A 16,132-nucleotide genomic window follows, 5' to 3' on the forward strand; every position below is an offset into this window, starting at 1 on the left:
TTTCCTACAAATGGCTGAGATCACAAAAGGTTGATAACATTAGGCTGAACTAGCGAAAGGCTGAAATTGTCGAGATAAAGAAATTAAAACCTTTATAAAACTACAGCATGACACATAAGGAAATGCGAAAACCGTCACACCATATTTATGGTAGTTTCATTGTGGAATACCGTTTTGACTCATATTCCGAACACTTAAGGCCAACAGTGACTTCAAATGTATCTGATAGGCATAAATTTGCTGTTATTGGCGCAAATTTGTATTTCTCCGCAAAGCTTAACTGTTAGCTGCTGGGTGTGCCGACAAAATTGTTAATTTAAACTTGTTTAGTATTGTTTTAACGTAAAAGTATCAGCCCAATTTGGCGTGAATGTCGTATAATGATCCCCGGGTAATAATAGCAGTATGATTATGCCCGGGTTTCAGCCTTATGAACATTCATCCATCTTTGTTTCTGCCTTATGTTCGAATCCCATACTTAAAATCAGTTCTCATACTTATTGCTTTCAGGGTCACCAGGTCCACCTCCGCCCCTTGGCCTGAGATGGTGATGATGATGGTACTGCGGATGATGAAGGTGCAGCTGATGATGATGATGATTGTGATACGTATTGTCTACTGGTCGATATCCGCTGGCCGTCTGTATGTACATCTTATCAATTCTAGTCGGGGCTGCTTCCGCCGTTGGAGACACGACCGGCGTAAATGGGTTGTAGATTTCCCCGTGGTAGTTGGGTGTGTCTTCACCTGGAAATAAATGAATAAAACCGGGGTTAATCTAATTAGCTTGAATAATTTGTAGAAATTAAAGCGAGATTTCAGTGAGAATTGTGATTGACAATTGGTCGGCGTTAAGTCAGAGGGGATCAAGTACAAAACATGGGAAAATTGGATTATTCTCTCATTAGATGCGAAATTACTTTACCTCCGTTTCACTTTGACCAGATTTGATTGATGCTGTAAACTGCGATATGATATAATATGTAACAAATTTACTTTGGATGATCAATAAAAATCGATAAAAGTGTGCAGTCAGAGTGGACCAAGTGCTTATTACCATAACAGCGAAAATGATCAGCGCGCTGACGAATGCGAGGAAATGAAAAACATTTTCAGAGATTTGTCAGATTTTTCGACATCGAATGATTCTTCTACTTCTCCATCATTGGAAATTTATAAATATTAGGGTGTCAATGCTAGTAATGGACCCCTTAGTAGCTGAAATTCATTCTCGACGCCTTTCCGCAATTATATATCAGGCGGATATACGTTTTGTGGAGTCTTATAACAAGTTCAATGTATTTACTTCACAGTACACCCATGCAACATACAAAATCATATGATTTTCCCAGAGAAATATACATTTGGAAAACTGTTGTCCGAATGCCTATTATGGACCCTCCCGGGGTCCATAATAGGATTGTTTACAAATTTGACGTTGCGACCTACTTAATTCGTTGCATTTGACTTTGATTTTTGACCTTTCACCATATTTGGATGAGTGGTCAGAAATTGCAACATTTTCTGTGCAGACAGAACGGACCAAGTGTTCAAAAGCACTAAACTGATTGATTATTGCCTTTTTTGAGTCAATTTCAAAGTCCGATAGAAGTTTTTAGTAGTTCTATTGTGTATGTATAGAATGTGCTAGGATCCGCTTAAGTATCACAAAGATGTGTAGAAATATTGAACCAAAATTTAAACGAGTTTAAAAATTACAGAGCTTTAGACTTTAAACCAAGTTTTCTCAAAATATGAAAAATGGCACTTGGTCCACTCTGACTTAACGCCGACCAATTGTGATAAGAATTACGCTGTAATTATAGTAAGGAATTTCGTTGAAATTCTTTGGAAGGACTAGTAAAAATCCAAAGGAAACTTTAGAAATTTAATTGATCGTCATTTGAATCTACTATAAGTGTATAAGGATCTTTTGTAGCTAAATGGTAACGTCCGTGGCTACAATGCAAAGCCATACTGAAGGTGTCTGGGTTCAATACCGGGTCAGTCCAGGATCCTTTCATAATGAAAACATATATGACTTTCTTGGGCATAGAGTATCATCTTACCTGCTTTACGATATACGAATGCGAAAATGACAACTTCGGCAAAGTAAGCTCTTAGTCAATAACTGTGGAAGTGCTCAATGACCACTACGCTGAGAAGCAGACGAGCGGTTCCACAGAAAATGACGACTTTTTTCCCAAATTTCATTTTTACATTTTTTGATTTGCACATGCTTTCTTTATGCCCAAAAATGCCTTTTTGCATCATCGGCTCGCCATTTTGACTCTAGCCTTACTTTTGAGAAATCCTTAATAATTTTCAAAAAATTATAACTTAGAAACGGTTTGTCCGATCAGTTTGGTGTCTTCCGCAAAGTTTTAGGTTTTTGTTGGGACTATCTGGAAAAAATATACACTGTAAAAAATTTTTTTTGTAATTTTTTATATATCGAAAATAAAGCTTAAAATCAATTTTCTCAAAAATCGTATTTTTGATTTTTTGATTTTTTTTATATGTTAAAGAAGACAAAAAATGAAGTCTTTTGTTTTTGGATCAAGATGGAGAAATCATGGACAAAAAAGTTATGATTTTTTGAAAATAGGTGAATTTTTGAAAATGATCATAATAAACTTTTTAAATATTTTTCAACTCGATTTTACGAAAGTACGCAAAATTTACAATAAAAAAAGGTATACGGAAAAATCAGGCTAACTTTTACCAGCGATTTTAATACAAAATTATGATATAATTTTCAATTTTCGGTCATTAAAAAAGGTTTGTCCGATCAGTTTGGAGTCTTCCGCAAAGTTTTAGGTTATTGTTGGGACTATCTGGAAAAAAAATAAACACTGTAAAAAAAAACATTGTAATTTTTTATATATCGAAAATAAAGCTTAAATTTTAAAAAATCATAACTTTTTTGTCCATGATTTCTCCATCTTGACCTACTGTGCAAAAGACTTCATTTTTTTGTCTACTTTAACATACAAAAAAAAAATCAAAAATACGATTTTTGAGAAAATTGATTTTTAAGCTTTATTTTCGATATATAAAAAATTACAACGTTTTTTTTCTACAGTGTATATTTTTTTCCAGATAGTCCCAACAATAACCTAAAACTTTGCGGAAGACACCAAACTGATCGGACAAACCGTTTCTAAGTTACATTATAATGACCGAAAATTGAAAATTATATCATAATTTTGCATTAAAACCGCTGTATCTTTAAAACGGTAAAAGTTAGCCTGATTTTTCCGTATACCTTTTTATTTGTAAATTTTGCGTACTTTCATAAAATCGAGTTGAAAAATATTTAAAAAGTTTATTATGACCATTTTCAAAAATTCACCTATTTTCAAAAAATCATAACTTTTTTGTCCATGATTTCTCCATCTTGACCCACTGTGCAAAAGACTTCATTTTTTGTCTACTTTAACATATAAAAAAATCAAAAAAATCAAAAATACGATTTTTGAGAAAATTGATTTTAAGCTTTATTTTCGATATATAAAAAATTACAACATTTTTTTTTTTTTGCAGTGTATATTTTTTCCAGATAGTCCCAACAATAACCTAAAACTTTGCGGAAGGCACCAAACTGATCGGACAAACCGTTTCTAAGTTATAATTTTTTGAAAATTATTAAGGGTGTTTTTCTTAGCCCCTTCTCAAAAGTAAGGCTAGAGTCAAAATGGCGAGCCGATGATGCAAAAAGGCATTTTTGGGCATAAAGAAAGCATGTGCAAAATTTCATCCAAATCAAAAAATACAAAAGTAAACCGACATTCGAATTCAAATGGAACCGCTCAGACTTTGTCCAGTGAGATAATATCAAGAAGAAGAAGAAGAAGACCACCGATATAACATTTTCGTTTTTGCACCAAATGAAAGAGGACCACCATCTGATAAATTTGCTCAAAATTGCTTAAGATAAACTGTTTGAGATTCCGAGAAAATATGCAGTCTTCCCTACTATTGAAAAATACAATTAAATATTTTGTTACATCCATAACATTTTAACCCTCTAATACCCAACCCCGCCTTTAGACGGGGTACACTTTGGAATTTTCTGTAGTTTTTCGTAGCTCGGACATTAAAATGATTTTATTTTTGGCTTAAACCTTGATTCATAACATGCATATAAGAAAAGTTTTTATGATTTTTGAAACATTTTTGTATTATTGAAAATTGTTTGAAAAATTGTATTCTTATATAACCTTCAAATGCCTGGGATTCATTTAACGTGTATTACAAAAAATCGTACCTTTTATATTTTTCTACGATCAACCTATCACAGAAGAAGAGCCTGATGGTATTGACATGATTTCAAATCTGTTTTTCCGTTAGTTACACGGAAAATAAAAAATGTTCCAGAAAAAAAAAATGAAAAAATCATACTTTCAAAAGAATAGTAAAAACTCTAATTTTTATTATTGTCAAAAACCAGTAACCAGAAGAGGCTTTAAGAAAAAATTGAAAAGGATAGGGATGTTCAAAAATAAAAATAATAAAAATCAAAAACCAAAATTCATAAATTTGCGAAGAAAAATAAATCATTGCCCAAACCGTGTTTAGAATGATTTTAGATAACGAAAAATTAAATTTAGATCGAAAAAAAAATTTGGGTATTAGAGGGTTAAAGGACTAGACTGATAATGATTTTTATGATAATTATGCAGAACTGTCTATACAAAGAGAAAAAAATGGAAAGAGTAAAAAATTATCAGTTTTAGAGAATTCATGATCACCAATCAAATCGCAATTCAATAAGTAATAATCTCAGTGACGTACATCATAGGTCAAGTAGGATTACGTGAAACACAGAACGACATCAGTTTTCCAGAAAATAATAAGTTTCACCGACAACTCACTCCAATCTGATTGGTGGTATTTGCTTCTATCGCCTTGTTTGTTAGCAGCGGTGCATTGTCTTTGTAGTGGTGCAAGAAAGCGGTGGTGTGGGCGGAAATGGTGTCTGGACGGGTGCGCAGGGGAGGCCAGTTACAAGGAGCAGGGTCGAAAGGAAAGAGCCCGATCAGCTTCACCAATGACGTCATTCAAATTGCGACGGTGCGGTGAGGTTTCATCGATAAGCATATACTTATGTGGGATTTTTCGTCCTCTCTCGGCGGTCGCTGTCTGCTTCTTGTCGTTAAAGGGGCTTTAGATAGGAAACGGTGCTGCTATGGCCACAAGCAGTGATGATGGTGGAAAACTGTTCGCCGTGAAATATGTAAGAATGTTGCAAGGCAATGGTGCCACTTGAAGCCTGCGGAGGTTTTATTTCGTCGTCGTTAAAAGTAGCTTTGAGGAAAGCCGTTAGCATCGGTTCTTTTCTTCTGATTTCGATGTGGGAGTTATATTTTTAGAATCCTCTTTTTGGGCTAAATTAAATCAACTGTGGCAAATCCTGTTTGAGCGGATATTCCGTGCTGATTGTTATGGGGTGATTCGCTTCGTGGCGATTCTACAAAAGGAACAATGCGATGACTCGCTAAACATCATTACGGTTTTCGTATAATATGAACAGGAAGCAGTTAAAGGCTTAATGCGTCAGACTTAAGCTCATCTGAAATACTTGTTGGTCATAAACATCTTTAGAATGAGGTAAGAAAACAGCATAGATGTTGGCAGAGGCGCCAACTTTATGAACACATTTAGGGGGCAAATATTAATATTAGAGATCGTAAAGAGCTTTTTCATTATGCTAGTTGATTTACGAAAATTGTCAAAGTAATGCCTTTGTAAGTATTGTTATTTGAGAAAGTGAATTTAATATTTTTGAACTATTCCCCAAAAAAGATCGCGACAAACAAGATAGCATTAATTTACAGCTGTAATTTGGCAGCTTATTTTGAATTTATGATTAAATTTTACATTTCATATGATTTGAAGAAATTAGTATGATTTTAGATATTCAAACTTTTGCTAAAAGCTGCTACGTATATATGATACATTGTGCAATAAAAACATGATTTGCTCTTCCAATTTTTATATAATGGTGTTATCATTTTATTTGTAGTATTTATATTAAGCCCATGAGACAAGTCTGAAAGCTGAGTTATTATTTAGAGGCCTGTGGAACGTAGAAATTGTTGGTATGGTTAGACTTAAGATTTTAATATTGTGTTTCAACGCCACTATGAAAAATTATTATTTTCAAGTTTGGAAAAAGCTACATATTTTCAGCAGATGTATTTTTTTAATGAAAACTTTTATAACCTTGCAAAAATAATCGAAATGTTGAATTTCAGACGATTTAGTCGAAAATAGTAAAAGTTTCTCTATGACAAGAAGCTCTCATACAAATCAGTCAAACTCACACGCTTAAAAAAGAGTTCTGGAAAACGTGAACTGTCAAAAATACACCATGAACTACCCTCATGTTTACGCATAAACATGATCTAGTTCACGGTGTATTTTTGCTTGTTGACGAGTTCACGTCTGCTGTTAACGGATACGAGAACGGATTTTTTTCTGTGCATATAAAACAGTCAACTTTTGCAACAATTTTGGTGAGACATTTGACTAGAGGTAGAAAATGTGTGAAGCATTTGTAATGTGTTTCGAAATTCACTACTATGCAAGAATAATTTAATTGCTCAAGCCATAAGTTCACAACTAGGGCAGAAATTTAGTCACTACCACTTAAATTTGTACATATAAAGAATTCGTGACATATATTGTGTAAAAAAATCAAAACAATCTTATTGAATGTAGTTAAGAATTTAGAAAAATATATTTTTGTCAGAATAAGTGGGAGGTCAAAATGATACTTTGCCCTCTCTGTAATTGTATTGAGGGGGCAAAAAGTGCAATTTTGATTTTGTATGGGGTTTCGACTCTTACTGGCCTTGTTGTTCATATGGTTTTTCGCGATTTTGCCGATAACTTAACTAGTGCTACGCCATCCGGATTTCAATTCGAAAGTGAATATTCAAAAAACGTAGATATTAAAAAGTGAATAAACCTCTCAGACGCGTTCAGTGTGATGTCGCTTTGGCTAATTGGCTTTGTTAATATTTGTGCATCCACGTGATTTTTTTTCCCGATTGCGTTTGTGTTTCGGTTGACGGTACTACGCCACCCGGACGGATGGTTCGGAGGAATAAAAACAAAATAATGGTTTTGTAATTACGTTAAGTAGTAAAGTTTTATAAATTCGTGAAAGTAAGAAATAGAAATAATGGTGAAAAGAAATCCAATGTGGTCTACCACCGACAAATATTATATGTGGCACGAGGAGATACCTAATCGATTGCTGAGTGGTTTTGATGACAACGCCGCATTGGATGGATTTTGGTGAGATTGTTCTGATTACATATTTATCGATACCTAAATATTAAATACGCGCCAGTTTCAAAGCAAACATCTTTGAAACAGGAAGTGTGTATGTATTATCATTATCCATTTGATAACGGTTATGCATACATGCGGGGCTTGTTGTTAGTGAAAGTGACTTCTGAATGGACGTGTCTCTCCAGCCATTCTGAAATGGGTCACAGGATCTGCAATAGAGCTATCACCTTCTAACTCCCGGACTGAAGTTTTTTGCAAAAATGTAGGATCTAAGCAGTTTTGCAGAAAACTTTTTTCCATAATACCACTGCCGGACAGTGGGGGTTAGATGGATCACACACACACACACTGGCCTTGTTGTTCATATGTAAATTTAACGAAACAGTGAAAAAGGCAGTATGAGTTTTTTTTTCTTGCAGAACCCAAAACAATGGGCGGTATGAATAAAATGTAGTAAAGTTGAGTTTACTACATTCTCGGTAGTAAATGCAACATGTGGAACACGAGTGGAATATGTTTGTGTCGTTTTAGTTACTAAACTTTCAAAAATACTACAAACAACGCGTTGATATGAATAAAGGTAGCATTTACTACAAAGCTACAGGTGTAGTATGCTTTACACGGAGAAATCAAGCTACACAAATAAAAGTTTTTTAAACACTAATTTGGTTAAACTACATTTAGTTTTTACCCACGGTTGGGCTGTTTTGCCTCTCTCGCAATGGCAATGTATTCAAAAATAGAGAGAGAGAGCCGCACAGACCCAGCGACAAAGATCAATGGAACAAGCCAAATTTGGATTCTTTTGAGTTTACCTAACATTAAGTTGTTTTAACCCACTACGGAGACCTCGAAAGCTAGCGCTGGGTAGATTTTTTTGCACTTAGTTGTATATTTTTGTTTATTGTCAAAGGAAAACTATTTAAAGATAGCCATATTTCAGTTAACCCAAATTTGGGTTATCCCATGGAAGAGCCGAATTGAGTCAAAAGAAGTAAAAGTTGGGTTGATTAGTGGCTTCGTGTAATATTGCAGAATTGTATGGAATAAATTAGTTAGAAGTAAAAATCATGGGAAAACGATGTGAGTTTTGAAAGCTATTTTGAGATTTCCATTGGAATTCCGAGGTTTCGAAATGAATTCTGAGATTCCGGTAAGTTTACCGCCAATAGGAAATTGAAGTTTCCTTGTGAATTCGAGCCTTAAGATCATTTTGTTGTTTCTTAGGAATTCAGGTATTTATAGAATAATTTTGATTTTTACGTGTGAATTCTGATATCCCGGATTCTTAGATATCCTGTGGAATTCCATATGGGGCCTACCTTAGCCGTGTGGTTAGAGTCCGTAGCTACATAGCAGCTGAAGATATCTGGGTTCGATTCCCGGTCGGTCCAGGATCTTTTCGTAATGGAACAACTGTGGTTTCTTTGCCAAGCTGAGAAACAGGATCTGTTCCGGTGAGGACGTAATGCAAAGAAGAAGAAGAAGAAGAAGAAGTGGAATTCCAAAATCTCTGGAGGAATTTTGGGATTCTGGTAGGCATTCTGGATTTTTATGATAATTCTGGAATTTTGGAAGTAATTCTAGGAATATTGTGGAAATATAATAATTTGGGAGGGTAAAAGATTCCGGTTATCAATCCCTTGCAATTCTGTGGGTATCTTTAAGAGGGTATTTTTGTAAGAATCTATTATCTATCTTTGATTTCCAGTTCCTTAGAGATCTCAAAGCCAAACTATAATATAAACCTGTTGTATGTTGGTAAATATCTTTTGGATTCCGATGGAAATTTTTGTGATATCAAGGAAAGATTATGATTTTTCAACTTCTTAGCTATTTTTTCATATAAAGACTATGAAAATCAATGAAAATCGCGTTGTACTACAGATTGCAGCCCATACAAAATGTATGGGAAAAATTTCACCGATGGAATATTTTGAAACCTTCCGATTATGAAAATATAACCCAAATACTGAACTCTAGCCGAAAAAAATCCGAGGTACATCCGATTTGCATAATCTGCTGGTTTAGACATAGCGTGCGCCGATGTGAGTCCGAACAATCCTCATGTTATTTCTTTAGACCCCACCCAAGTAACAATTTCAGTGCTTTTTGATCTTAGATGTTATTTATGGAGGTTTTGTTAAAGATGTATCCATTCCTAACAGATTTAATAAAGCATTGCAAAGTGCCAAACGTTCTTTTCGGTAAAACCCACTTTAAAATGCTTTGTAGATATCTACAAGAGCTCCTGTTAAAACTTATTTGCTGGTCACATTTTTTGATAATAAATTGTATTTTGAAGGAGCTGTGTAATGTCTATTAAAACCTATACTTAAAACCTCATCTTGCTTGTCTTGTCAAGGCATTAGTAAAATTTCTAAGACTACGCTAAATCATGTTAAAGCCTTCTTAAATCTCAACTGTCTGATGCATGTTATTGGATTGCAGTCTGCGCGTGGTTATCAATATCATTATGTTGATAATGATAATCACGTAGTTAATTATGGATTATTCAGAACGCAAATATAGAAATGACAAATATTTCTCTCGAAGAATTAACAGAATATCGCATATTTTTCCCATACTTGCCTGAACTTTCCGTTCTAGGTGGACAACTATGCTGCACACAACAGCTGAGCTACACGATAAAAGCTTTCATTTTTCAGGCACTTATCAGTTACCGTTTTCTGCATAAATACAACCGAACAAGCACGACGGGCTTTATTATAACAATTCATTCCAATAAAACAGTTAGATACAAAACGGCACACATTTAATAAAATTAATGTGGCGCGTTGCTGTAAATCGAAAAATTTTATGTCATTCCACCAGTAAATTTTTGTTGGCAGGAATTTCACGCGATAGTAAGGAAATTTTCTGCCACGCAAAAAATGATTATTTTAATTTGTTATTATGAGTCGGCAGACATCATGATGGTTTCAATATCAAAAAAAGGTTATGGTTTATAAACAAATTATTGGTTGATGTTTGTTCAATCATATGCTCTTAACATCGGTTTTATTCTGTGTATTAAGATATCGTAAAAGATTTAATACCGCTAGTTGAGCTCAATAAGGCTGTACAATAGCTCTTATGAATGATTTATAGCATACTACAAGGGTAGATGTATTCATACTATGCAAAACTAAGAAGTTTAGAAACGGTTTTAAGGTATAGTCTTAACAACCTCCTGTAGTGTGGGCCTTTTCGGGCTTAACGGAGTTTTATCAAAAGTTTATTAAGGTTATTAAGACTAATAAGTTCTAAAATGAGTTTTAACAATATGGTAGTAACAACAGCTTGTAGTAAATGAAAAAACTACAACAAGGGAAGGAGGCGCTTTGTCCGCTCCTTACTGAAATTTTTAAGGCCAGTGTTACACTGTCTTACATTCCTAAGGCGTGGCGAAAGGTTCGAGTTGTTTTTATTCCTAAAGCTGGCAAAAGGGATAAAACAACTCCCAAAGCCTTTAGACCCATAAGCCTTTCGTCTGTTTTGCAAAAGGCCAATGGAAAAAATAATTGATGATTTCATCAAGTCAACAAGCTTAATAGAAATGCCTCTTTGCAAATATCAATTTGCGTATCAAACGGGTAAATCTACTATTACAGCACTACAGACGCTAGTGAGTAAGATCGAGAAATCACTTGAAGCCAAAGAAATAGCCGTGGTTGCATTTCTCGACATCGAAGGAGCATTCGATAATGCATCCTACAGCTCCATGAGATCAGCAATGGAAACAAGGGGCTTGGATAAAAGCATTATTGAATGGGTAATGGCTATGCTCAGAGATCGGGAGATATTCGCTGATCTGGGAGGTGCGCAACTATCTATAAGATCTAAGAAGGGATGTCCTCAGAGAGGAGTATTATCGCCCTTACTTTGGTCGTTAGTAGTAGACGAACTCCTTAAAAATCTAAAGGATCAAGGTTTTGAGGTTATTGGATACGCAGATGATGTGGCCATTGTGATTCGTGGAAAATATGATGACACAATCTCCAATCGGTTGCAATCTGCGTTAAACAGTACTCTCAAATGGTGCAGAAGTGAGGGCTTAAATGTAAACCCTTCGAAAACAGTTATTGTTCCTTTTACAAGGAGGAAAAAGGTGAACCTCAAACAGCCTTTTTTGGATAGAATTCGAATTCAGTTCTCGGAAGAAGTAAAACACCTTGGTGTAACTCTGGACAAGAAATTGAACTGGAATTCTCATCTAAATAAGATCATAACTAAGGGTACAAATGCCCTGTGGGTCTGCAATAAAGCCTTGGGGAAAACCTGGGGCCTACGCCCAAACATGGTACATTGGATTTATTCAGCAATAGTGCGACCTAAAATTACTTACGCTTCACTGATGTGGTGGCCTAAAACAAATGAGGTAACCACTCAAAAGAAGTTAGCTAAGTTACAAAGGCTTGCGTGTATATCTATGACTGGGGCAATGAAAAGCACACCATCAGTTGCTTTGGATGCCCTTCTCAATTTACTACCTTTGCATCAATTTGTTAAACTGCAAGCTGCAAAAAATGCCTTGCAATTTATCCGTTACAATAAAATACTAGATGGTGATCTGATGGGACACTTGAAGATCATCAAGGAATTCAACTTGAACTCAGATATAAAAACAGTAGAAGACTGGATGATAACGAAGACAAACTATGATGTGCCCTTCAAAGTGGTTAAACCAAACCGCAATACGTGGGAATCTGGTGGGCCAAGTTTACGTCCAGGGTCTGTTGTATTTTACACCGATGGGTCAAAGATGGGCGAAAATACCGGGGCTGGAGTTTTTGGTCCCGGTATTAGTAAGTCTATAGTTATGGGATGCAGCCCCACTGTATTTCAGGCTGAAATTCAAGCAATTTTAGAATGCACAAATGTTTGTCTCAAAAGGAATTACAGGTTTGCTAAGATCTGTATTTTCTCGGACAGTCAAGCAGCATTAAATGCGCTAAAGGCATTTACATGTCAATCGAAGTTAGTGTGGGAATGTATACTCTCTTTGAAGCAATTGGCCAGTAGGAACGAAGTAACGTTGTACTGGGTTCCCGGCCATTGTGGTATTGAAGGGAATGAAATCGCCGACAATCTAGCAAGACAGGGTGCAGCTTCGAGCTTCGTCGGCCCTGAACCTTTTTGTGGAGTTCCTGAGAGTACTCTTAGGATGAAACTAAGAACTTGGGAAATGTCCATGGTAGAAACTAATTTGAATGCCACGGATACAGCCAAGCAAGCAAAAAGATTTATTAGACCCAGTCTGTCAAAAGCCCGGGCCATATTAAATCTTAATAAAAAGAATACCAGGGTAATAACCGGTCTGATGACTGGTCACTGCCCGAGCAGGTATTACCTTTACAAGATTGGAAAAATCCATTTCTCAGAATGTCGATTTTGTTTGAACGAAAACGAAACCGCTGAACACTTGCTTTGCAGCTGTGGAGCATTGTTCAATCAAAGGTTGTCAATATTTGGAAAAGGGTTATTGGAGCCCTCCGAAGTTTGGCAATGCAATCCAAACAGGGTAATAAACTTTATAAAACGAGTTGAGCCTAGTTGGGATAACGTGCTCCATCAACCATTGTCCACCACATCTCAATTGTGAGAGGATATTTGATGAGCACAAAATTAAATATGGGTCATACCACAAATGTAGAAGAGAAGTTGAAAGCCTTATTTATTAAACAAGTTTTGTACGGTATTAGTAGTTCTATTAGAGAAAATGATCATTTCCTTTTAAATTGTCCATACACTCGAAAATTGTCTCGAGTTACTCACGATTGGATTAATATCGCCATGCAATATAAAGCCATAGACTATTTAAATACGGTTTCATTAATATACGATTCTTTAATAGCAAAACAAGAACATGTCCCAAAAATTCAGTTGAAATTTCCAAATTATGATTGGCAAAATGTCTGGGAAAATTTTAGTAAAAATTTTTTTAGTTCAGAAGCTAAATCAGTGTTATATATAATTTTGAATGACATTTTTCCAAATAATGAAAAATTGTGCAAATATAAAATAAGAGGTCAGTCAGAAAACAAATGTATAATGTGTAGTAAACTTGATACTAATATACATAGGATGAAAGAGTGTATATATTCTAGAGAAATATGGAATTGGATTGAAAAAGTAGTGAGGAAACAGATAAAAGTTAACTTTAGCAGTGCTACTGAGATTATAGGAATCAATATAGGAGAAGGTAGGAAAGACCTAAAAGCAGCTCTTTGGCTAATAGTAGAAGGAATCGCATATACAACAAAGCACTATAAAAACGCTTCGTTATACGTTTTTCAACACATGTTAAGGAATCAAAGGTGGAATCAGAGGTATTTCTTTAAACAAGTTTTCGGAACACACGCTTTTGTATTTTAAGAATTTTGTTTTAAGTTTTGTAACGATTATTGGAAAATACACATTTAAAAAAAAAAAAAAAAAAAAAAAAAAAAAAAAAAAAAAAAAAAAAAAAAAAAAAAAATATGGGTCATACCACAATATTCCTAATTATTGGACGCAGTGGGTAAAAGGCTCTACAGACAAAGAAACAAAAAATGAAAAAACTAAAAATGTTACTTGGGCACTCGTCATGATTCTTTTGAGATTCTGCCATAGATTAATTCTGTGCTGTTACTTCAACAGGGCCTAACTGACATGAGCGATTTCTCTTCATCGATCCTCTCTTTCGCTAATAACTTCGCTAAATTAGATAAATCTGTAATACTTCTTGTTAATGAAGCAAGATATAAAGATTCTTTATCTTACAGCACAAAAATATGCTACGAAAAGAGAATCTGTTTTCTACAATAACACTAAAAGAGCAACGATGAATAGAAACCGATGAATGCAGATAAACCCTTATGAAAAAACAATACAGAATTCTTAAATTTGTTTCCTGAAAAAAATCTCAAAAGATTGAGAACGATGTTTTAAATTCTTTCGCGTTTTTGCAAGCCAATACGTTGATTGGCAGTGTAGATTATGTTATGAATTCAATGGAAACAGTATAAATGGCACTATTGCACATATAGGCACACCCAAAACAAATCTAATCTAATGCACGCACAGCATTAGCGAAATTCTATTTGAAATGACTTTCTTTTTCATTTCCTAAATTTCCAACGCATCAAGTTAAGCCAAGAAATAACATTTACGCAACAAACTGAACTCAAGGCCCCGTGGGAAATCATTTTTATCATCAAAACTATACACTGAGCCAAAAATACTTAGGTTTTCCATAAATCATTACTTATGAACCAGCCAAATTATGGTTTCATTGAACGTTCGAATATGGGATCATAAGTTTCATAAGTGAGAGCTTTGAATTATTTAAAAGCCATCACTCGAAATATGTTTTCTAGCAATCGCTAGAGGAACTGCCCCGCTATCGATGTTGTGTACAAGTTAATCGAAAATAGTTCACATGTTATAAAACATGTCAATTTTTGAGCACGCCTAAAATGAAAGGCATACATTATTGATATTTGATTAATTAAATTTTGCATTTTTCATTGAATTGGTTACAGATTTTCATTGTTTGACTTATGAAATTTGGTAATAAAATTCTTCAAGAACATCATAAATAAAACTTAAGAATTTCAACAATAATCGTTGTGGCGCCAGATCATAATTATTCCTTAAGAAATTATTAAGTTTTTTTGCCTCAGTGTACATTTGAAAAAGAACAGAACTTGAATTCAACTTAGCATACTGATTTGAACATATGTTTTGATCAAAAGATTTCGCATATGGAATCATAAGTTTCATAAGCGAGATCTTTGAATTCTTTATAAATCAATATTTGAAATAATTATCACAGCAATCGCTAGAAGAACTGTTCCGCTTTTGAAATTGAGTACAAGTTAAACGGAATCTAGTCACATTTTGCGGAACATGTAAATATTTAAAACATGCCTCAAGTAACGGGCAAATGTTATCATTGATTGGCAATTCGGTTTTGGTTTTTGGTTCGTTTTTAATTTTTTTCATTAACTGATTTGAAAATCAGTAATAAAATTCTTCACCAAATTCATAGGGTAAACTTACAAACTTTGACGATAAACGTTGTGGCGCCAAATCATAATTATTATAGGTGTACACTCCCGTGCATAAGTTTGGGTTCACTCCTTAAAAAACATGCAAAAGTGTTCAGTCCATATCTCTGTGATTACACGTCCAATTCAAACTCTTTAAGCCGCATTCGAAAGGCAAAGAGTTATTCTTACTTCGTATGTATTTTTCCAAAATTATTCTTTGAACTTTGTATACTAAATTTGTACTTAAAGTTGTAACATTTAAAAAAAAAAAAAAAACACACTGAAAAATCATATCTAATTTCCTCAGCATTGGGTCGACCAAAATTTCAAATCAAAGTGTCATTAATTAGAATCGTAATCTTATATTCTTTGAAGAGACCCCACGAAATTTTTGCGGAAAAATCTGGAAAGTATTCAAAATCAATGAAACAGTCGGTCAAGTCATCGTGCAAAAGTTTGGGTTCACCCCTCAGTATGGTGTATCGTGCAAAAGTTTGGGTTCACCTGAACTTACTTAAATCTGTGAAATCTCAAACCAATCATGTACGCACCATTATTTGCGCTCAAAAAAGCTTTAAACTATTAAAATCGGTTGAAAAATGGCAGAGATATTGATAAAAATGATGTGCGTGTGGCCAGGTGAACCCAAACTTTTGCACGATTTGCATCATACTGAGGGGTGAACCCAAACTTTTGCACGATGACTTGACTGACTGTTTCATTAATTTTGAATACTTTCCAGATTTTTCCGCCAAAATTTAGTGAAGTCTCTTCAAAGAATATAAGATTAC

The 16,132-nt window shown here is 34.6% G+C and overlaps 1 protein-coding gene across 1 annotated transcript in view; it reads right to left on the reverse strand.

The window, feature by feature from the left end:
• The window catches only part of LOC5567899 (hybrid signal transduction histidine kinase B), a 31,658-nt gene that overhangs the window by 13,668 nt on the left and 1,858 nt on the right, over nucleotides 1–16,132 (reverse strand). Inside the window, exon 2 of the mRNA XM_001651888.2 lies at nucleotides 498–747. Within this exon, the coding sequence (XP_001651938.1) occupies nucleotides 498–747 (250 nt within the window). The remainder of the gene's footprint in view (nucleotides 1–497; nucleotides 748–16,132) is intronic.

This window comes from Aedes aegypti, chromosome 3 (genome assembly GCF_002204515.2).
Source record: "Aedes aegypti strain LVP_AGWG chromosome 3, AaegL5.0 Primary Assembly, whole genome shotgun sequence".
Classification (NCBI taxonomy): Eukaryota; Metazoa; Arthropoda; class Insecta; order Diptera; family Culicidae; genus Aedes; species Aedes aegypti.